The sequence below is a fragment of the Micropterus salmoides genome, unplaced genomic scaffold (genome assembly GCF_014851395.1).
Source record: "Micropterus salmoides isolate LMB-PRFRI ecotype aquatic unplaced genomic scaffold, ASM1485139v1 Ms_hic_scaffold_9, whole genome shotgun sequence".
NCBI lineage: Eukaryota > Metazoa > Chordata > Actinopteri > Centrarchiformes > Centrarchidae > Micropterus > Micropterus salmoides.
In genome coordinates, this window is record NW_024044681.1 from 37,300,747 (window position 1) to 37,325,578 (window position 24,832).

General features: G+C 41.7%; 1 protein-coding gene across 1 annotated transcript in view; it reads right to left on the reverse strand.

Annotated features, from left to right (window-relative positions):
- sim2 (SIM bHLH transcription factor 2) overlaps nucleotides 1–6,362 on the reverse strand; it is a 44,285-nt gene extending 37,923 nt beyond the window's left edge. Inside the window, exon 1 of the mRNA XM_038709556.1 lies at nucleotides 5,813–6,362. Coding sequence (XP_038565484.1) covers nucleotides 5,813–5,987 — 175 coding nt within the window. The 5' untranslated portion in view covers nucleotides 5,988–6,362. The remainder of the gene's footprint in view (nucleotides 1–5,812) is intronic.
- Between the last annotated feature and the right edge of the window lie 18,470 nt (nucleotides 6,363–24,832).

The following is a 24,832-nucleotide window of genomic DNA, read 5'->3' on the forward strand; positions in this document are numbered from 1 at the left end:
CTGTATCAGCACAAAACATTTGCACAAATCTAGACTAACAGAAATTGTCCCTGTAAAAAAGCAGAATAAATTTCTTTTTGAAAGTCTATAAAGTATTCAATTTCTACTGAATCACTTCTTGTAGAAACGTGTGCTGAAAGCCTGGCAAAACTTTAGAACAGTGTTGTTGCTAAGTAGGTCAATGTGTAGAATCAATTCTGCTTTTCAAATCAATTGTAATTTCATACCAGAGCTGCTGGAATATTGGCACTGAAGGGGTATGGAAATATTAAATATATATACTAACTTTTTAGGTTTGCAAAGAAAAAGGACACAAAAGGGACATGAAAACATCAAAGCTTAACATGCATTAATTTTCTATTTTAAGTGTGTCATAATTTTGAATGGTAAGTAAAAGTACAGAAGTATTAGCAGTGAAATAGATACAAGTATTAAGAATACAAATTCTGATTTCATCACATCACAAAACCTGTGGCTACAGGTTTTGTGATGTTGTAGCAGGTGAAGGTCTGAGTCATTAGACGGATGTATAATTTAAACTACAGCAATCTTTAGTATTAAAATCACACTGGTAACCAACAGCTTTTCATGAGAAAAAAAACACCTAAGAAGATTACTGAAACATTAACTCTCCTGATGAGTTTACAATTGCTGAGTGGCTTTTAACAAGTATTAAACTAGTAAACATGAATCAATTATTTTGTATAAATCTAAGCTTCATATAGCATAACCCTAACCCTAACCCTGCCAGCAAAAAAGACCCTCTAAAATCATTTGTGACCTTGCTAGATTCCTTGATAACCATGATAACCTCAACCAACAACCCTACCAAAGAAACAAGATGCAAACTCATGATATCAACATTAACTGACATGAAATACGCAACATGTAGGCCTACAATTATGCAAAAACAAAGCTGTGGTAAACTGTAGCACGTTCTCAAAAACTCGCATTTCACTCTATATTTCCCAGCAAGCAATAGCTGTCATTTCATCATCAAGGTTAACTATAAACCCAATTTAGTCTGGCTATGAGTAACCACGTCTAGCCACAATAACCTAAATTTGGTTACATAACGTTTTTGCAAAAATAACTTGCAAGGTGTATGATATTCCATCATGTAAGCAAAGTCAACAGTGATTACAATGTTTTTTATTTTCATTTCTTTGACATGTTCTATGCATAGCCTGTGCTTTGTCACAATTTAGCTCTTGGTCAGACCGGCTATTTGTGGCCCACTTTTAGTCAAAATGGTCAAAACTGATTAATTGTGGTTTTTGCCCAGGCAGCACGAGAGATGGTTGATATCCCATTATTTTTGCACTGTCCATAATATATACAAGATAGTAAGTGTCATTTTATTGACATGGTCTATCTGTAGCCACGATTTGGCTCTGGTTTGTACAGGCTACAAGTAGTGTGCTTTTAGCCCTCCCAGTGAAATCGAGGCAATCAGTGTACTAATGCTTGGCTATAGCCCTGTTTCAGACCAGCAATGAGTACAGTCAAATTAGTGTCAAAACTAGGGTGGGGATGGAGCAGTGGATAAGACACATGCCTTTGGTGTCAGAGACCCTGGTTTGAAGCCCACTTTTCCCCATCCACCATTGTGTCCCTGAGCAAAGCACTTAACCAGAGGTGTGCGACCTATGACTTATAGAGCAATAGTAATTCGCTTTGGACAAAAAAAAGCTTCAGCTAAATTAATAAAATGTAAATTTGGTTACATGTAGTTTTCGCCCATGCAGCTTGTGAGGTATGAGACATCGTATTGTCATATGCAAGTAAACATGTGAAACATTTAAATTACCCTCATTTTCGCTGTCACACAAAATGTCCACTACATTAACTTTCATTTTAATCTAAAACAAAATGCAATTACTATTTTCATCCACTTGATGGCAATTGTAGCCCTACTGAGACATGACTACTGGCAACGTGAGACTTGAAAATTAGTGGACATCTGCGTTGCCAGATCTCATAATAAGCATTTTCACATTTTTTAGTTTTTGAACGAGAGTGAACTGTCTAACGGGTGAGAGCACTACTGCAAACGTATGAAACAAGAGGACATTTACTTTGGTCTTTTTGTTTGTGTTGCACTTGCATATTAATATAACATGCAGGACCGCGCTGCAGGTCAGCGACACCAAACCTAATGTTGTTCAAGTGGGCTGCTAGCCAAAAGGCTTAAGGAAGAATGGCGAACGACAGCTCTAAGTACTGCCATTCGGCCTAGCTGTGTCATGCTCAGGGATGCAAAGAACATTGATTGTCTTCCGTTGTAAACTTTGTGCGACCAGCAATAAGCTTTCAACTGCGAACAACTTTGTATTGAAGCATATGCTAAAGCAGCAAAGCAACGTGAAACTTAGCCTGTAGAAAGAAACTCCGGCAGCTGCTGCCAGTGATGCATCCACTTGGCAGTAGTGGCATTAATCCTTGTTTTGTGTTTTGTAAAAGCACTGAATACTTCTCTTATAAATGCATGTGCAGAAGAGTAACGTTAGTTCAAAAGTCGAGACACTTGCTTGATTTTTTTTAATCTCAGACAGTGGCGTTAGAAAACGTTACATGCTTCGTAAAAATCCTACTCATTGATGCTGTTATGAATACGCGATTAGTTAAAATGTCGGGGAGGACCTGCTTTGTTTTTTATTATTTTTAAATAGCTTATAACAATAGCATATATGATACAGCATCCTCCGGCTGCCTTAGGTTAATTATTGTTCCAGTAAAGTGGATTCATTTCCAAAATGCGCTGCTGAACAGGTTCCGTCACTTTTAAGGATGGGGTGGGGTGGTTGAAAGTTATTGTAACGCAAGAAGTGACGTGACTATTTACTGTTAAAACCCAGTAATAAGTAAAGTAATATTGTTACTTTTTAAATGAGTGATAAGTAAAAAGTAACTCGTTACAATTTCTGAGCAATTTGTCCAACACTGTTACTGTAACCCCATGACAACTGGGTCTCCTCATGCCCTTAAAAACTCTTACATTTAATTATCTGAATTTAAAGGGGGTGAACATGAAACATGTGCAACCTATTATATTTTGTTATAAAAGACACACTCGTTTGATCATTATGGTATGAAAATATGAGTTTTTGACTTTTGATACTAACTTATGTTTATTGCAAATTATCCAGCATACAGTCAAGAAAGCACAACAGTAAAAGACTTCAGAACAGAACACACTTACATTCACTGCACATTGCTCTCACAAAAGAATAAAAGCAGTCTGTTTGGTTTTTCTAATGAAGCATGGTGGCTAAAACGTGTTCTGTTAATGTAAAGTAATATTTTTCATAGATATAAATAGGCCAGTAATAAAGAAGGGCTTTAAATTAAGGGGAAAAATAGGTTATAAATAAAAAACCTTCATTAGAATGATGTCTACTGATAAGTATACTGTATGTTTTAATTTCAAAATATATGATGATAGTAGTCAGACATGTCTTATGGAATAACAGTGAACATTTATTATATTATATCAATTATAATGTTTATTTTTATTCATATTCTTACATATTAAACAAATATGGGTCATGGATAGTTACCTAAGAGACTGACTCCGACTAAGAGTTGATGCTCTTGCTGCATCAAGTAGCAGCTTGGATGAAGATTCAGATTTGGATAGCTTAACCCATTTATTTTGTCGTTATTTACATTTTTATCACCTTTGTTGTAAAAATTGTTTCTATATTTATTTCACTGTCTATATATATAATTGTATTTTTATTTATAATAATATCGACTATAATAATAATATTTTGTCATTAATTCCTTTACATTTTTATCATGTTGTAGCCTTTTATCTGAAGTTGTCTGTTGTAATCCCCTTTCTTAATTATAAATCTTTGAATGGATTGCAGTTTGTGAGAACTTGTTATATTTGAGTAAAAAAATACTTTAGACATTATTTTGTTGTCTATTTGATGAATAGTCTATTCTTGGGCTATAGTTAGATATCTACTCAGTGACAGCCCAAATTCAGCCCCGTTTTAACCTAGACGTCTGGGTTCTAAGCTTGCTAATTCTGTTATTAGGCCTGTTTTTGTTGTTGTTTTGTTTTCCTTTGTTTTTGTGGCTCCATTAGCAATGAAATGTTTTAGCAGGAAGATAAACCTAATTACCAGCCTAATAACAAGGCGGTATTCAAAATTAAGAAACGCTATTTTGCAGAAAAAAAGACAGGCTGCTACCGGCCTGTTGTAGTCTAGGCTAAATCCTCATTTCATTTATGGACCATCAGTATTTGTCTTAGGCCTTACTTAACCTCACTGCCGTCCCCGCGGCTATGCGTTACGGACATGTATTGGGATAACAGGACTACAAACTAATCCACCACAAAATGCATCCATGATATTGTGGATCACAGCGACTTTGGCTTCCTGAGCATTGTGGACTCACCGGCCTGCCTTGGAGGAGACCGCTGACAGCTCGGCCGGCTGCCGCGGTGGCCCGTCCGTGAAAGGCCGTGTGTTCAGTCTGACTTTATGAGTGATGACAGAGAGGAAAAGCTCTGTTTTCCTGCCCTCTAACCTGCCCCAGTGTAGCTGCATGCGGCCTAATGAAATAATTCACCTTGATGAATGAGCGAGGCGTTTAAAGTGGACATTCGCGTTTAATCAGAGCGGGAACTGCGCTGACACCATAATGAAGTAAATGAGCAGAGATTAGGTCTGAGGGAGGATCACGCTGTATACCTTCACTGCTACTGGGCCTACTGCGAGCAGACAAACACAATTAGGCTATAATAATAATTATTATTATTGCTATTATTATTATTAGGCCTACTTTCAGACCAAGTTGTAGTAGCCTACAAATAGCCTTTACTTCTCAGTGTTGTAGAAAGCTCTGAGGAAAAGACGACCAGCAAAGTATTTATCACTGTATAGGCTATTTTAACTTAAAGTTTATTTTAAACTTTAAATCACTAGTTTGTTTTAGAGCAGCAAAGAGGTTAACGGGTTCCAATAAGTCCTCATTATAAAGGATTTGTTTCTAACTTTTGGCTGTGCAAGTTAAATAATTTAGCCTACTTTAGAATCTGTTAACAACACCAACACTGGGGTTGCCAGCGTGTGAAAATGCCTTTGGCTGAAATTAAATCTATTTAGAAGTAATGCAGTTATTTATGGTTGTAAATTAAATTATAGGCTATAGCCTACACATGGACGTCTCTTTTTAAATAAATAATAGCCTATATAAAACATTGATACATTATTTCAACCATTGATAAAGTACTTTATCAATGGTTTATTTACTGTTCTAAATTACTTTAAGAACATGTACAAATTATGCCTTATCAGAAAGTGGTGCCAAAAAAGCAGTGTATGGATTTGTTTGTCACAGTGTGATTCTCTGAACCACAGAGCTCTGCACGGCCGCTGTTCTTATGGAATAGCCTGGGGTACCTTACTAACAAATTGTGCTATTTGGAATGTATCAATAAAGTGAAGCAGTATCCATTTGTTGCTACTTTCAGTTCTGATATATAGGTATTTCACACTCAAGAAATCAGGTCCCTGATTTTGTGATAGGCCTTCTCTCTTATACAAATGGTTATGATTTGACAATGACTATATTGACTCTTGACTGTGTTATAAATCGTAGGCCTATGCTCTGGATTCTGTTTTGTTTCTGAGTGTTTTAAATTGGTTAAACAGTCACTGTAGCCTATTTGTTCCCGTTTTTTGTCCTTTCCGGTCTTGGATAGACTTTATCAAACCTGGAAACGTGAATGCCCTTTTTTCTACAATTGTGGTCATGCATGTTCCCCCTCTGGCAGTTTGCGCGGAGTGCCTACCGTCTGGGAAGACTGCCCTCATCTTGAGGTAGCTGCTGGTCAGCCGGATGATGGAGGCCTTGTCCAGCTGGGAGGTGATGGCCGCAGGCAGAGGCAGCAGCTTCGCCAGCTCATAAAACTCTCCGTTTTCTTTCTCTCGCCGCGTCTTCGCCGCGTTCTTGCATTTTTCCTTCATTTCTGGAAGTTTGAGATGAATGATTCTTGCATAAGAATAGGCTAAGACTCCGCTTAGGTTAGCCTACAGCTGTGTCACTTAGAGATGAAAACCCGCTCTGGCATCCCGTCTGGAATCCTTTAAAAAATTAAAATAACGAGCAGAATTCTGTTATCTGAACCCGACAAACCAGACTACAGGCCCTTCACGCACCCCCGAAAGCCAGAGCAGAACTGCACACGTCCAACCATCCTTGACAAAGCTTTGTTCAACTCCCCAGCTTCACCTGTTCCACAGTAACAGCAGACAAAGTTGCAATGACGCCGCGTCCACTTCACGGTGTTTTCACGGGCTGGCACTGGGGATGCACTTGGAATCGCGCAAGGAAAAACAAAGAGGACAGGAACTGAAATTATCAGATGTTCTCAACAAATACACAGACCAGGACTGCAGAAGACTGCGAACTGAAGTGGTCTGAAAACCCCTCAGACAAGACCGTCTCTCTCTCTCTCTCTCTCTCTCTCTCTCTCTCTCTCTCTCTCTCTCTCTCTCGCGCGCGCGCGCTAGGCATAAGAATGTGTGTTTGAGTGTGTGTCAACACTACCATAAACTGCTTGGCTATAGGCCTACTCTGTACAATATTTACAGCTATATTATATATTAATAATATTTTATTATAATTACTGATGTGTGTCAGTTGTATGGCTCCCATACTCTATACAGCTTCATCATTTCTCTATTAAATTAAAGTAATCATCATTCAGAGGCATTTAAATGGTAGGAGGGCTCTTGAAGAAGCTTAAATACCAAAAATACACAAAAGACTGCAGGTGTAGGGACCAGTGTTTGGCAAGTTACTCAGGAATACTGAAAACTTTTTACTTATTACTCCTTAAAAAAGTAACAATAGGCTATTACTTTACTCATTAGTGGGTCTGAAAAGTAATTAGCTACGTTACTTGTTCTGTTAATGGGCTAAAGTATTTTCACAGCGGACGACAATGTCCTTTGCATCTAAACTGACAAACTCACAATAATGTTAATACTTCCAGCTGTGGAAGCTGTCCACCTGTAACATTTTGGCTAGCAGCTGGCTTGAACAACATATGGTCTGGCTGCTCAGTCTGAACTGACCCTGACAGTCGTGCCTATCCGTCAAGAACAACAAAACAAATCATGTTCTTGTAACAAAGTAACGCAGCGTTACTTGGATTAAAAACTGCAATATTATTATTATAACACTGGTAGGGACTGACTCGTGTGTTGGAGTTCTTTCCAGAGAATGAGAGGGTGTCTACACAACTGCGTGAAGACACCCTCTGAGAGGAAGGCTCTGACTGCTGTGCCTATGCACCGAACAGTATTTGGAAGTATCCAGGCTTCTCAGAGTCTCTGGGTGGGGCCCTGGACAGGACACCTCCCTAACCCGTACTTTAAAGGTCAATGATTGACCTTGTGGTTGTATCATTAGATCTGCTGCTATATGTCTTAGATACTTGGGTGAACAGAGCAGCAGGGCTGTCAACTGATCAATTCCTGGTGGTGAGCTTGATCAGGTGGCCGGGGAGACTATGAGACAGACCCGATAAATCCCAAACATGTAGTGAGGGTGAACTGGGCCATGTGGCCATTGTGGAGACAGCTGCTCAGAGTTGTGATCAGAAGGCTAACATCAGAAGAAGGAGACAGGTTGCCGGAAGGCCAGAAGGGCTGGAGCTTTGCACCAAAGCAAAGGTATGCGAATTTAGGTTTCTCCAGAACTTCCTGGCCTGCTGAAGCACATCAAGCAAATTTTCATTGGAGTGTGAGGTTGACGGGAATATTGGTGCTAAAATTATTTGATTGATGATCAATTGATGCGTTAGCATACTGACAACAATTTCTAATCAAAAGGGTCATATTCCATGGTAATATTCATTTTTTGTAAAAACAATTGTCATCAAATTACCTCTGGTCTAACATACTGGCTCATACAGATTGAGCTAAGTAGAACAAAGTGATCAGCTCAGAAGCATATGAAACATTTGTGAGTATATGAGCACATAGATTTGACCAATTATCAATTTGTCTCATAAAATGACAATGAACAGAACTTCTCTATAATGTCACAAAATAGATCAAGAATAGAATTAATCATTTTGTCTCCCTGTGAGTGACAAAACATTTTATGTCATCACTACTCATTCTGGCATTTAACAGTTTTGATAATCTAGCCTGTGGTATAGAGTGTATGAGCTGGATATTAACTGGAGGAAAAATGTTCCTCGCACTCCTAAAGGCAGCTTTCATAAGAGTGTAATCAGTCCGTTTATTTGCATTGGCTGGAACAGTCGGGCTATCACTTTCTGCATGGCTGTCAGTATTGATGGATGAACACTGTTCTGGCTGTAGAAGGGAAATCTTACCACAAAACTCACTGTTGACCTTTGAATCTGTACTTGTAGATTCTCTGAGTGCTCTAAACAGGTAGAAGTAGAACTGCTTTTTGGTGTTGCTGTTCTGGATGTCAGTACTGTACACCTAGGATGTACATGTTTAGTTTTCTACGCTCATGAGACAAGTGTGAAATGCATCTGCAGGACCGCATGGATTATTTCCAGCTTAATACAGTATACAGTATGTGTATATTCAATTCAATTCAATTTTATTTATATAGCGCCAAATCACAACAACAGTTATCTCACAGCGCTTTTCATAAAAGAGCAGGTCTAGACCGTACTCTATGATGCTATTTACAGAAACCCAACAATTCCCACCAAGAGCAGCACTAGGCGACAGAGGCAAGAATCCTTGAGCAGAACCATGGCTCAGGGTGGGCGGCCATCTGCCTCGACCGGTTGGGGGTGAAGGAGAGAGAGAGAGGGCAAGAGAGGAACAGAGAGAAAAAGAGAGGGATGGAAGGAGAGAAAGAGGGGAGGGAGGCAGCATACACAATATACACACAGAGGTACAGACAGTAAAGGTAATGTTGCTATAGACTAAATGAAAAATGGTACAGATATTTATAGTAGTGTTAATGATAACAATCGTAATGTTAATGATTATAATAACAATAATAACAATAGGACTAGTAACAATAGTTGTTGTAGCAGAGGGTGTCGAGCAGGAACACGGGGGCAGCAGGTGACCCTCAAACACAGGTCCAGACTCCACAGCTCCAGAGCCAGAAACACCTGCAGGAAGTGATAGGAGGAGAGAGGAGAGGGACGAGAAAGCACAAGACTACCGGAAAGGGGAGAAGTTGAGTTAGTAACATGCAATAATGGGATGAGGTTGCATACAGAGGGAGAAAAAGTAGAGGAGAGAGGAGCTCAGTGCATCATGGGAAGTCCCCCGGCAGTCTAGGCCTATAGCAGCATAACTAAGGGATGGTTCAGGACTAGCCTGTTGATAAAGATAGATTGATCATATCTAGTATAGAGGTGCTGACTAAGGGTAAAACATCTTTAGGCAGCCTAGTCGGGATGGGGTCTAAGAGGCAGGTTGATGGTTTAGATGAAGAAATTATTGAAGTTAGTTGGTAAAGATTGAGGGAAGCAAAACAGTCTAAACATATATCTGGTTTTACAGCTGTTTCTAAGGTTCCTGAGTTTAGAGATAAGTCGGTGCCAGTTAAGGGCAGGTCTTGGTGAATTTTGTTTCTAATAGTTAGAATTTTATCATTAAAGAAGCTCATGAAGTCGTAACTACTGAGAGCTATGGGAATACTTGGCTCAATAGAGCTGTGACTCTCTGTCAGCCTGGCTACAGTGCTGAAAAGAAACCTGGGGTTGTTCCTATTTTCCTCTATTAATGACGAGTAGTACGCTGCTCTGGCATTACGGGGGGCCTTCCTATAAGTTTTAAGACTATCTTGCCAAATTAAACGAGAATTTTCCAGTTTGGTGGAACACCAATTCCTCTCAAGTTTCCGCGATATTTGCTTTAATTTGCGAGTTTCAGTATTATACCATGGAGCTAACCGTCTTTGTTTTAGTATTTTCTTTTTTAGAGGGGCTATAGAGTCGAGTGTCATTCGCAGCGAGCCTGCAGCACTATCAACAAGATGATCGATTTGGGAGGGACTGAAATTAGCATAGGAGTCCTCCGTTACTTTGTGACTAGATAATGTATTTAGAGCTGATGGAATCGCATCCTTAAATTTAGCTATAGCACTATCAGACAGACATCTTGTATAGAAATTTTTGCCCAATGGCGTGTAGTTCAGCAATACAAACTCAAAAGTTATCAAACAGTAGTCGGACAAAGAGGGATTCTGTGGGAACACCACTAAATGTTCAATTTCAGTACCATACACCAAAACAAGGTCGAGGGTGTGGTTAAAACAGTGAGTCGGTTCATGAACACTCTGAGAGAAGCCAATGGAATCTAACAGAGAGATAAACGCAGTACTAAAGCTGTCATTCTCAACGTCCACATGAATATTAAAATCCCCTACAATAATAAGTTGACAAAAACTCTGCAAATTCAGATAAGAATTCAGAGTACGGGCCAGGTGCTCGGTACACTATAACGAAGAGAATTGGTTGCAGTGATTTCCAACTTGGGTGTGAAAGACTAAGAACAAGACTTTCAAATTAGTTATAATTTAGTTTAGGTTTAGAGCTGATTAGTAGGCTAGAGTTGAAGATAGCTGCAACTCCACCTCCTCGGCCTGTGCCTCGAGGAATGTGAGTATTAATATGACTGGGAGGGGTGGATTCATTTAGGCTAACATATTCTCCATCACCCAGCCAGGTTTCAGTAAGACAAAATAAATCAATCATAATCTGATATTAGTTCATTTACTAGTACACCTTTAGAAGAGTCCACATTTAATTTTCCTGTTAGTTTGCCCTATTGCTCTTGTGGTTTTAATTTTTATAAGGTTTCAGTGGTCGGGGGACAGACACTCAGTCTATAGGATTTTGACTAGGTAACTCCTGAAATGGAGGAGCAGAGAAGTGTGTTAGACTGCAACTCTGCGTAGGGTTTTGGGTGGGTAACTGCTGAATTAGAAGGGCAGAGAAGTGTATTAGACTGCGACTCTGCCTCCTGGTCTCAACTCTGGGTTGTCATGGATTTGGTCCACTAATAAACTTGGCCAGATTTCTAGAAATGAGAGCTGCTCCTTCCCAAGTGGGATGGATGCCGTCTCTCCAGATCAGACCAGGTCTTCCCCAGAAAGTCTGCCAATGATCAACAAAGCCCACATCGTTTGCTGGACACCACCTCGACAACCAGCGGCGGAATGACGACATGCGGCTATACATGTCATCACTGGTCAGATTTGGCAGGGGTCCAGAGAAAACTGTGGTTGTGGCTGAAAAAGGAGTCTATCTTCTCTTACCAGAGTCTTGCGTTCTGTCTGTGCAAAACACGAGTGCAGTAGTCTAGTGCAGTAGCTTAATCTGGGATGTTGTTGTGCAGCCAGGTCTCAGTAAAGATGAGGGCACAATAGTCTCTGATTTCCCATTGATGAGAAAGCCTGAGTCTTATTTCATCTATTTTATTTTCGACCAGATCTGCGACCAGATATAAGTCAGCAGTAGGCTGGGTAGTGAAATAGCCTTAAGTCTGACCTGGGTTAGATAAGCCCTTATCAAGGCTCACTGTCCACTCTTCCTGGGCCGATCAAATGCAGTGATGTTTGGTCCGGCTGGTCTGGTTGTCTGGATGGAGACGCAGTGAGCAGTGACTGATGGTCTCCTGCACTCAATCCAATCCATACACTTCCATTTCTCATGTTGACGAGTGTGTTTTATTAGGTGACCATGTCCTCTTTTTCCTGGACATGTCCTCTTTTTGGGATCTGAAAAATGTGTTTTGAAATGTTGAAATCGTGCATGAATGGTTGTGATTATTGACAAGTAAGAGACTAACCACCATGTAGACCATTTTTCTTGGTCGGTACTAGTCCAATGCCAGTGTATTCATAAGAATTTCAGATAATAGTATACTGTATAGCTTACCACTAGTATAATATTAATTCCAGTTGGACAGCAGTTTCATTTCTGTGGGTTGTTTTCATTCTTTAAATCCTTGTGTAAGAAAAATGATCTACAAGGTGGTCAGTCTCTAATTATTTAATTCTAAGTCCTAACTCGTCAATAATCATTCACGCAGAACAACAAGTTCAACATTTCAAAGGTTTGCTGTAGCACGTCAGCCTTTTTAAATGTCCCACCGCATCAAAGCTGTGATTGGTCAGTTCACAAAAGTTACTTTGATGAGCAACTTTATGCACACATCTGTCTCCGCCGACAGAGATTAGCAGGTAGGTGAGAATAGAAATAGGTGAGCTTCACATGGAGCCCAGAGAACCTGATATGGAGAAGGCAGAGAAGAAGACCGGCAACTTGTGAGAAGTGCTGGAACACAAGAAAAGTCCCGGTACACCAAAGAGTAAAATGTAGATGTGATGGGTACCGGTTGGTACCGGTATTACTTGCACCTTACAGCAGGTAACACTCAAATATGCAGAGAAAAGAGGTGGATGCAACTCTTGGCAGATAGCTTACATCATCTGTTCAGCAGAATTATACATCCACCTCTTAAAGTCCCCCTGAAATCAAAATCGAAGTTCATTTGTTTTTATTGCATATGCACTATATGTCACCAATACACCAGCATCTGGCCCAACAATGATAAAGAACGTTGTTTTGGAGGTATTCGTGATGGTATTTCAGAGTTTGACAGTTCCTGGAAAACGATTTTAGAATGCTTGCACTCAATCACATCCTCAATACGCATCCTCTATTGGGAAAGCCTGTAACAGCAAAGATGGCGGTTATCCCGCCCCTCCAGCTAAAAAGCCAATTGTTTGCTTTTAACAGCCAAAGCGGAAAACATATTTCAGCCAATCGTGTGGTCCCACTGACGTAAGGGTCTGTTTTACTTCTATTGCGCATGCGTGGTAGTAGTGACGCATGTTAGTCCGAAATAGCTGCCCGGAGGCTTTGCCAAGATGGCTGCCGAGTGGTATACCTTGCCTATAAGGTCCTGCCTATAAGGCCAATACTTTGGCAAAGTCCTTATAGACAGGACTTTGGCATTTGGCAATATATCTCAAAATACAGGGATTAGAAACTGGCTAATACCTATCTTCTTGCTTCCTCTCTTCTTCAAGCCTCTTCCTTTGTCTTTTTTCATGTCCAACCAAATATTTTCTTTTTTGGTCAGACATCATAAGAGTCTCTTACTGACTGAAATGGTCAGTCAGGGTCAGGACACAGGCAAGTGCGGGCAAGCCTGACCCATCCACTGCTAGGCCAGCTGAATTATATTAATAACCACTATGCTTATTATGATACATATAGAAAGCTGTATTTCTTTTTTATTCTTTTATGTTAATTTTTTATGTAATTTCGCCTTCTGATTGGGTTAAGTTAAATGATCTAAAGAGGAACCACCTTCAACAATGGTGCTGTATGATTTTTGGGAATATTCACAACATGAAAAGGTAAAGGATTTGGTTGGAATATTAATACAGCAGCATGAGAATATGGTTTTATAGGTTGCTAGATTATGGACAAAAAACTGTCTGTAAAAATGCTGTGAGACCAGGCAAAGTGGTCCCAACTTTGTGCCACTGGAGAAAAGCAACTGTGGCCACCGGACTCGGCTCTCGCGAGGTTTATATGTCATGTAACATGGTGACGTTTTGCAGTGCCGGCAAAAGTTGGACACAATTTCTAACCAGCAGCAATTGGTGCTCACTGTAGCATTGTTTGATTGCTTGTTCCGTAGTATCTTATGAGCCTTTTCTATTTTTGAGAATTTCATTGTCTACAGTTTCTATATATGCCACAGGGTTAAGAAATATAACTAAACTCAACGCTTTGTTTTATTTGTTAAACAGCTAAATACAGAGTATTCATTTTGTCAGGAATCTCACTCAAACTCAAATGACGTGAATTTGTGGAGAACTCAGTAGGGGGAACGATTTATGGTTTTCTCACTGTTTAGAAAGATCAGCTGGTGTCTTAATGATGAAGCACAGGTATAATGGTGACATTTTACCTGCCAAGTGGTTGGTTACAACAAGATTATTTTCTATATTTATAGGTACAATTCTAATTTACAAAACATCCAGTTACTTGCTGACATAGAGAATAGACTCAAGCATTGGCTAACAAAACATCCAAACTCTCACATTTTACTTGGAGGAGTTTTTAATGTTATTCTAAATTCTGAGATTGACAGATGGCCACCTGCACATGCTAATAACAGAAATGCATATTTTAAGCTTTTTATGGACACGTATGATTTAACTGACATATGGAGAGTTGAATTCCCAGATGTATTATTGTTCACCTGGAGTAACAAAGACAACACTAGGCTTTCTTTCACAAAATATTTTCAACTTCAAAAAGGGGTCAGACTGCCAGAAAGGTTAAGAACCCCTGCATTAAGACAACATAACACATTTAGACAACACTGTTGTTGCGAGTGTTCATGAACCGACTCACTGTTTTAACCACACCCTCGACCTTATTTTGGTGTATGGTACTGAAATTGAACATTTAGTGGTGTTCGAACTCGACGTACTGCTGACGTACTGCGGTAAGCGTGTCGACTCATTTCCGTTTCCGGTGCTTGTGTGTTGGTACCGTGTTGTTGCTCTCGCTAAATAACAGTTACATTTGTTTGATTACAGCGGCCAACTGTTCGCTAAACACTTATTCTTTACAGTAATTTTGCCTAAGCACTCACAGTTCTTTCCATCTTTTAGTGACTGCTGTTCAATCTCATAGTTGTTCTAAAGTTTTGGTAGCTGACGCTACAGTAATTTAGCTTAGCCGTTAGCGACTTTAGCTTAGCAGCTAGCGATGGCTTCTCCTTCTCCCTCTCTCTCTCCTACTTTCTCCTGCTCGGTGTGTCAGATGTTTAGTTACTCCTCTGCCTCCTTTAGCGGTAATGGTACATGTAATAAGTGTAGTTTATTTATAGACATGGAGGCGAGGCTCAGTGACTTAGAAGTCCAGCTCCGCACCTTGGTAGATCAGTCTTTAGCTACTGTAGCTAGCCAGTCCCCGGTAGTCGGTGCGGAACGGCCTGAGTTAGCCTCTAGTAGCCGTCCTCCGGCATCCCCTGTGCAGCCAGGAAAGGGGGGCTGGGTGACTGTCCGAAGGAGGAATAGTCGTAAGCATTCAAAGTCCACGGGGCATCATCAACCTGTTCACGTTTCTAACAGATTTTCCCCACTCAGCGACACACCCGCTGAGAAACCAACTCTGATCATTGGCAGCTCCATTTTGAGAAACGTGAAGTTAGCGAAGCCAGCGGCCATAGTTAAGTGCATCCCTGGGGCCAGAGCGGGCGACATTGAGTCTTATTTGAAACTGCTGGCTAAGGATAAACGTAAATACAGTAAGATTGTTATTCACGTCGGCGGTAATGACTCCCGGTTACGCCAATCGGAGGTCACTAAGATTAATGTTGAGTCGGTGTGTACATATGCAAAAACAATGTCGGACACCGTAGTTTTCTCTGGACCCCTGCCAAATCTGACCAGTGATGACATGTATAGCCGCATGTCGTCATTCCGCCGCTGGTTGTCGAGGTGGTGTCCAGCAAACGATGTGGGCTTTGTTGATCATTGGCAGACTTTCTGGGGAAGACCTGGTCTGATCTGGAGAGACGGCATCCATCCCACTTGGGAAGGAGCAGCTCTCATTTCTAGAAATCTGGCCAAGTTTATTAGTGGACCAAATCCATGACAACCCAGAGTTGAGACCAGGAGGCAGAGTCGCAGTTTAACACACTTCTCTGCCCTTCTTTTTCAGCAGTTACCCACCCAAAACCCTACGCAGAGTCGCAGTCTAACACACTTCTCTGCTCCTCCATTTCAGGAGTTACTTAGTGAAAATCCTATAGTGACGGTGTCTGCCCCCCGACCATCGAAATTATTTAAAAAGGTAAACAGAAGAGGAGCTGTGCATAAAAACCTCATAAAAATTAAAACCACAAGAGCAATAGTGCAAACGAATAGGAGAGTTAAATGTGGACTCTTAAACATCAGATCTCTCTCTTCTAAAGGTGTACTAGTAAATGAACTAATATCAGATTATGATATTGATTTATTTGGTCTTACTGAAACCTGGCTGGGTGATGGAGAATATGTTAGCCTAAATGAATCCACCCCTCCCATCATATTAATACTCACATTCCTCGAGGCACAGGCCGAGGAGGTGGAGTTGCAGCTATCTTCGACTCTAGCCTACTAATCAGCTCTAAACCTAAACTAAACTATAACTCATTTGAAAGTCTTGTTCTTAGTCTTTCGCACTCAAGTTGGAAATCACTGCAACCAATTCTTTTTGTTATAGTGTACCGAGCACCTGGCCCGTACTCTGAATTCTTATCTGAATTTGCAGAGTTTTTGTCAACTTTAGTCCTTAAAACGGACAAAGTTATTATTGTAGGAGATTTTAATATTCATGTGGATGTTGAGAATGACAGCTTCAGTACTGCGTTTATCTCTTTGTTAGATTCCATCGGCTTCTCTCAGAGTGTTCATGAACCGACTCACTGTTTTAACCACACCCTCGACCTTGTTTTGGTGTATGGTATTGAAATTGAACATTTAGTGGTGTTCCCACAGAATCCCTCTTTATCCGACCACTGTTTGATAACTTTTGAGTTTGTATTGCTGAACTACTCGCCATTGGGCAAAAATTTCTATACAAGATGTCTGTCTGATAGTGCCATAGCTAAATTTAAGGATGCGATTCCATCAGCTCTAAATACATTATCTAGTCACAAAGTAACGGAGGACTCCTATGCTAATTTCAGTCCCTCCCAAATCGATCATCTTGTTGATAGTGCTGCAGGCTCGCTGCGAATGACACTCGACTCTGTAGCCCCTCTAAAAAAGAAAATACTAAAACAAAGACGGTTAGCTCCATGGTATAATACTGAAACTCGCAAATTAAAGCAAATATCACGGAAACTTGAGAGGAATTGGCGTTCTACCAAAGTGGAAAATTCTCGTTTAATTTGGCAAGATAGTCTTAAAACTTATAGGAAGGCCCTCCGTAATGCCAGAGCAGCGTACTACTCGTCATTAATAGAGGAAAATAGGAACAACCCCAGGTTTCTTTTCAGCACTGTAGCCAGGCTGACAGAGAGTCACAGCTCTATTGAGCCAAGTATTCCCATAGCTCTCAGTAGTTACGATTTCATGAGCTTCTTTAATGATAAAATTCTAGCTATTAGAGACAAAATTCATCAAGACCTGCCCTCAATTGGCACCGACTTATCTCTTAACTCAGGAACCTTAGAAACAGCTGTAGAACCAGATACATGTTTAGACTGTTTTGCTTCCCTCAATCTTTACCAACTAACTTCAATAATTTCTTCATCTAAACCATCAACCTGCCTCTTAGACCCCATCCCGACTAGGCTGCTTAAAGATGTTCTACCCTTAGTCAGCACCTCTATACTAGATATGATCAATCTATCTTTATCAACAGGCTATGTACCACAGTACTTTAAAGTAGCTGTAATTAAACCTCTTCTGAAAAAGCCCAAACTTGATCCGGATGTTTTAGCCAACTATAGACCTATATCTAACCTTCCATTTCTCTCTAAGGTTCTGGAGAAAGCAGTTGCTAAACAGCTGTGTGACTTTCTACAGAGCAATAGTTTATTTGAGGATTTTCAGTCAGGTTTAGAGCTCATCATAGCACAGAGACAGCACTGGTGAAAATTACTAATGACCTCCTTATTGCATCAGACAAAGGACTTGTCTCTGTACTGGTTTTATTAGATCTTAGTGCTGCATTTGATACCATTGACCATCAGATCCTATTGCAGAGACTGGAATATTTCATTGGCATTAAAGGAACCGCTCTAAGCTGGTTTAAGTCCTATTTATCAGATCGATTTCAGTTTGTACATGTTAACGATGAGTCCTCCATGCACGCCAAAGTTACTCATGGAGTTCCTCAAGGATCTGTCCTTGGACCAATCCTCTTCACTTTATATATGCTTCCTTTAGGCAATATTATCAGGAAACATTCCATAAGCTTTCATTGTTATGCAGATGATACTCAGTTATATCTATCGATCAAGCCAGATGAAACTCATCAGTTAGCTAAACTTCAAATGTGCCTTCAGGATGTTAAAACCTGGATGACCTGTAATTTTCTCATGTTAAACTCAGATAAAACTGAAGTTATTGCTCTGGGGCCTAAGCACCTCCGTGACGCATTATCTAAAGATATAGTTTCCCTGGATGGCATCACCTTGGCCTCCAGCACCACTGTGAGGAATCTTGGAGTTATCTTTGATCAGGACATGTCGTTTAAGTCTCACATTAAGCAAATTTCAAGGACCGCCTTTTTTCACCTACGTAATATTGCGAAAATCAGGAACATCCTGTCTAAAAATGATGCAGAAAAACTAGTCCATGCATTTGTTACTTCTAGGCTGGATTACTGCAATTCCTTATTATCAGGCTGCTCGAAAAAGTCCATTAAGACTCTTCAGCTGATCCAGAATGCTGCAGCACGTGTTCTGACAGGAACCAGGAAAAGAGATCACATTTCTCCTGTCTTAGCTTCTTTGCATTGGCTTCCAGTAAAATCCAGAATAGAATTTAAAATCATTCTTCTTACCTACAAAGCTCTTAATGGTCAGGCACCATCTTATCTTAAAGAGCTCATAGTACCTTACTACCCCACCAGAGCACTGCGCTCCCAGAATGCAGGGTTACTTGTGGTTCCTAGAGTCTCCAAAAGTAGACTAGGAGCCAGAGCGTTCAGCTATCAAGCTCCTCTCCTGTGGAACAGGTTCCAGTTTGGGTTCAGGAGGCAGACACCATCTCCACATTTAAGAGTAGGCTTAAGACTTTCCTCTTTGATAAAGCTTATAGTTAGGGCTGGCTCAGGTAGTCCTGAACCATCCCTTAGTTATGCTGCTATAGGCCTAGACTGCCGGGGGATTTCCCATGATGCACTGAGCTCCTCTCTCCTCTACTTTCTCTCCCTCTGTATGCAACCTTATCCCATTATTGCATGTTACTAACACAACTTCTCCCCTTTCTGGTAGTCTTGTGCTTTCTCGTCTCTCTCCTCTCTCCTATCACTTCCTGCAGGTTTTCTGGCTCTGGAGCTGTGGAGTCTGGAGCTGTGGCTGTGGGTCACCTGCTGCCCCCGTGTTCCTGCTCGACACCCTCTGCTGCAACGACTATTGTTGCTAGTCTTATTGTTATTATTGTTATTATAATCATTAACATTACGATGGTTACCATTAACACTATTATAAATATCTGTACCATTTTTCATTTAGTCTATAGCAACATTACCTTCACTGTGTGTACCTCTGTGTGTATATTGTGTAGGCTGCCTCCCTCCCCTCTCTCTCTCCTTACATCTCTCTCTCCTTACATCTCTCTCTCTCTCTCTCTCTCTCACCCCAACCGGTCGAGGCAGATGGCCGCCCACCCTGAGCCATGGTTCTGCTCGAGGTTTCTGCCTCTTAAAAGGAAGTTTTTCCTTGCCTCTGTCGCCTAGTGCTTGCTCTTGGTGGGAACTGTTGGGCTTCTGTAAATAACATCACAGAGTACGGTCTAGACCTGCTCTTTTATGAAAAGCGCTGTGAGATAACTGTTGTTGTGATTTGGCGCTATATAAATAAAATTGAATTGAATTGAATTGAATTCCCACAGAATCCCTCTTTGTCCGACCACTGTTTGATAACTTTTGAGTTTGTATTGCTGAACTACACGCCATTGGGCAAAAATTTCTTTACAAGATGTCTGTCTGATAGTGCTGTAGCTAAATTTAAGGATGCGATTCCATCAGCTCTAAATTCATTATCAAGTCACAAAGTAACGGAAGACTCCTATGCTAGTTTCAGTCCCTCCCAAATCGATCATCTTGTTGATAGTGCTGCAGGCTCGCTGCGAATGACACTCGACTCTGTAGCCCCTCTAAAAAAGAAAATAATAAAACAAAGACGGTTAGCTCCATTGTATAATACTGAAACTCGCAAATTAAAGCAAATATTGCGGAAACTTGAGAGGAATTGGCGTTCCACCAAAGTGGAAAATTCTCGTTTAATTTGGCAAGATAGTCTTAAAACTTATAGGAAGGCCCTCCGTAATGCCAGAGCAGCGTACTACTCGTCATTAATAGAGGAAAATAGGAACAACCCCAGGTTTCTTTTCAGCACTGTAGCCAGGCTGAGAGAGAGTCACAGCTCTATTGAGCCAAGTATTCCCATAGCTCTCAGTAGTTACGACTTAATGAGCTTCTTTAATGATAAAATTCTAGCTATTAGAGACAAAATTCACCAAGACCTGCCCTCAACTGGCACCAACTTATCTCTAAACTCAGGAACCTTAGAAACAGCTGTAGAACCAGATTTATGTTTAGACTGTTTTGCTTCCCTCAATCAAAACCAACTAACTTCAATAATTTCTTCATCTAAACCATCAACCTGCCTCTTAGACCCCATCCCGACAAGGTTGCTTAAAGATGTTTTACCCTTAGTCAGCACCTCTGTACTAGATATGATCAATCTATCTCTATCAACAGTCTATGTACCACAGTACTTTAAAGTAGCTGTAATTAAAGCTGAAAAAGCCCAAACTTGATCTGGATGTTTTAGCCAACTATAGACCTATATCTAACCTTCCATTTCTCTCTAAGGTTCTGGAGAAAGCAGTTGCTAAACAGCTGTGTGACTTTCTACAGAGCAATAGTTTATTTGAGGATTTTCAGTCAGGATTTAGAGCTCATCATAGCACAGAGACAGCACTGGTGAAAATTACTAACGACCTCCTAATTGCATCAGACAAAGGACTTGTCTCTGTACTGGCTTTATTAGATCTTAGTGATTTATCAGATCGATTTCAGTTTGTACATGTTAACGATGAGTCCTCCATGCATGCCAAAGTTAGTCATGGAGTTCCTCAAGGATCTGTCCTCGGACCAATCCTCTTCACTTTATATATGCTTCCTTTAGGCAATATTATCAGGAAATATTCCATAAGCTTTCATTGTTATGCAGATGATACTCAGTTATATTTATTGCTCAAACCAGATGAAACTCATCAGTTAGCTAAACTTCAAATGTGCCTTCAGGATGTTAAAACCTGATTGACCTGTAATTTTCTAATGTTAAACTCAGATAAAACTGAAGTTATTGTTCTGGTGCCTAAGCACCTCCGTGACGCATTATCTAAAGATATAGTTTCCCTGGATGGCATCGCCCTGGCCTCCAGCACCACTGTGAGGAATCTTGGAGTTATCTTTGATCAGGACATGTCGTTTAAGTCTCACATTAAGCAAATTTCAGGGACCGCCTTTTTTCACCTACATAATATTGCGAAAATCAGGAACATCCTGTCTAAAACTGATGCAGAAAAACTAGTCCATGCATTTGTTACTTCTAGGCTGGATTACTGCAATTCCTTATTATCAGGCTGCTCGAAAAAGTCCGTTAAGACTCTTCAGCTGATCCAGAATGCTGCAGCACGTGTTCTGACAGGAACCAGGAAAAGAGATCATATTTCTCCTGTCTTAGCTTCTTGGCATTGGCTTCCAGTAAAATCCAGAATAGAATTTAAAATCATTCTTCTTACCTACAAAGCTCTCAATGGTCAGGCACCATCTTATCTTAAAGAGCTCATAGTACCTTATTACCCCTCCAGAGCGCTGCGCTCCCAGAATGCAGGGTTACTTGTGGCTACTTGTTGCGGTGGCAGCCCGGCTGACGGTGAGTGCCCTTTGCTCTTTTGTTTCTTTTTTACTTCGTCTCCCATTTCTGTTTTCTCCCCTGTGTCTCATCGCCTCTCCCTCTGTGTGCTCTCTCCCTCTCCGCCCTGGAGCCCGGCTGATTACCCGCACCTGTGTCTCGTCAACCTCCACCTCCGCCCGCCACACCTGCCTGCCATCAGCCTCATCCTCAACAGTATTTCTACTGTATTTCTACTGTATTTCTCCACTCCATCTTCGCTTGATCGTTGTCGCTCCAGTCCTGATGCCACTTCAACGTTCCAAGCTCTCAGATACCTTGTTCCCTAACCTGTTGTCTCCCGAGACTAACCCTGTCTTTTCTTTCTCCCCGCCAGGTCCACAAGGTACAGTCTGACAAATGGGAACATAGACCCCCCATTGAAAGTGATGCCAAATGATAAAAAATGCTTATTTCCTTATTTTTTGACATTTGGCATCACTTTCAATGGGGGGGTCTATGTTCCCAATTGTCAATTCTCTCCCCAGCCATGAGAGCCTGTTGGGGGCATGGATGCCTGCTGGTGAGGGGGCCATTTTCATTTTTATGCTGCAGCCGGGACAGCCTCTGACAGCTACTCTTCGATTGTCTCCAAAACACATCCGTCCTACTTGAAATTCAACCCCGAGTCCAACGGTGCAAACCGTTTGGTCCTGGCACGTTCCTATCAAGAGTAATAACTTTTTTTGACATTGTCCAAGTGGGAACAAAGACCCCCCCATTGAAAGTGATGCCAAATGTCAAAAAATGGTCATTTTTTGACATTTAGCAGCACTTACAATGGGGGGGTCTGTGTTCCCAATTGTCAGGACAAATGTCAAAAAGCTTCCCAAATGTCAAATGTCACTTTGGAGGGTACCTGAAAGACAGCTGGGGGCCCCTCTACTGTTCCTGGAGCCCCCCTCATTATTTAGAGTCTGTCCTGGTGTATGTGGAGACTTATGTAAACCTGGTGATGGTTCCTGAGGGCCCCAGGACCACAAGGTCCAGTCTGACAAATGGGAACATAGACCCCCCATTGAAAGTGATGCCAAATGTCAAAAAATGCTAATTTCCTTATTTTTTGACATTTAGCATCACTTACAATGGGGGGTCTATGTTCCCAATTGTCAGGACAAATGTCAAAAAGCTTTCCAAATGTCAAATGTCACTTTGGGGGGTACCTGAAAGACAGCTGGGGGCCCCTCTACTGTTCCTGGAGCCCCCCTCATTATTGAGAGTCTGTCCTGGTGTATGTGGAGACTTATGTAAACCTGGTGATGGTTCCTGGGGGCCCCAGGACCACAAGGTCCAGTCTGTCAAATGGGAACATAGAACCCCCATTGAAAGTGATGCCAAATGTCAAAAAATGCTCAGTTCCTTATTTTGTGACATTTGGCATCACTTACAATGGAGAGGTAATTGATTCCATTTGTCAACTCAATTGTCAAAAAGTTTCCCACCCAAACACCCAAATGGGGCGTGGCAGCCTCGTTTCGGGCCCCCTAGCCCCTTGGGTTGTTGCGTAAGGGGCGTTTGAATTTTTGACCCAAATGTCAAAAAGTTTCCCAATTGGACCCTCACGGTTCAGAAGGCCTTGTTGAGGTCATTTGGCCAGATTCCGACACCTTAAACAGCAGTTAGACGCCTGCAGCTTTCAGTGCCTGAAATTAGGTGTAACAGTGAACATCTGACATCAATTTGGTGTCCTTGGGTGCATTCCAAGGTGCCCAAATATCTGCCCAAAGTTTAAAAGGTCACCAGGTGTCCCTTATGTCAAAATTGACAATTGGGACACATATTTTTCCAACATTCAAAAGTCCATAACTTCCCACAGAAATGTCCCAGAGATCCCAAATTTGGAACACAGGCAGTTGGCCAGGCCTGGAATAAGGTCACGTGGTCAAATTCTGTCCAAGATGTCTAGAATTTTTTTGGGCTGGCATGGACGTCCCAGCTCGGGATGGGCTTAGACTCGACACGTCAGACAGCCTGTTTTTTTTTTATTTGGTCAGATTGGAGCCACTTTTTTTTCTAAAAGTGCCAGGGCTGCAGATTGAGAAAAAACACTGACTCCGACAAATGGGAACATTTTTGACGTTTGGGTTAGGGTGAAATGAAATCGCACCCCGCCATTAGCCCTTGTCACGTCCGGGAACCACCACGATTCCCTCGCCTTCCACCTAATCTCCTCCCCTGCTGCTCCCCTGGTCCTCGGTCTCCCCTGGTTAGCCACCCATAACCCTAACATCGACTGGTCGCAGGGGAAGATCAGGAATTGGAGCGCCTCCTGTCATGCGTCCTGCCTCCTGTCTGCTCGAGCCCCCGGTAATCCTCCCTGGCCTAGCCCACCTCCCCTCCCTCCCGACCTGTCCGGTGTCCCACATGTGTATCACGACCTCGCTCTAGTTTTCAGGAAGGATCAGGCTCTGTCGTTACCCCCCCCACCGCCCCTACTGCTCCATAGACCTCCTCCTGGACGCGCCTCTCCCTTCAAGTCACCTCTACAACCTGTCGCGTCCGGAGAGTCTATGGAGCAGTACATTTAAGACTCTCTTGCTGTCGGCATAATCCGCACCTCTTCCTCTCCGCTAGGGGCTGGCTTCTTTTTTGTCGCCAAAAAAACCAGACCCTTCGCCCTTGTATCGATTACCGGGGGGCTCAACGCCATTACCATAAAAAAATAAGTACCCCCTCCCGCTCATGGACTCCGTCTTCGAGTCCCTCTCTCGGTCCACTATTTTCACCAAATTAGATTTAAGAAATAAATCTTTTTAAATTAAATTTTATTTTAAATTACCACCTGGTGCGGATCCGAGAGGGGGACGAATGGAAAACCGCCTTCAAGACCCCCCTTGGTCACTACGAGTATTTAGTCATGCCCTTCGGCCTCACCAACGCCCCTGCAATCTTCCAAGCCTTAATCAATGACGTCCTCCGAGACTTCCTCCACCGCTTCATCTTCGTATATCTGGACGCGCCCAGTCCACCGACCCGGATCCCGGTACGTCCCCTCAAGTGTCCGCTCCCGGGTCCTCCAATGGGCGCACGCCTCCAAGTTCAGCTGCCACCCAGGGATGGCTCGCACCCTCTTCATGCTCCGCCAGCGATTCTGGTGGCCCGCTATGGACAAGGACTGTCGTGCCTTTGTAGCAGCCTGC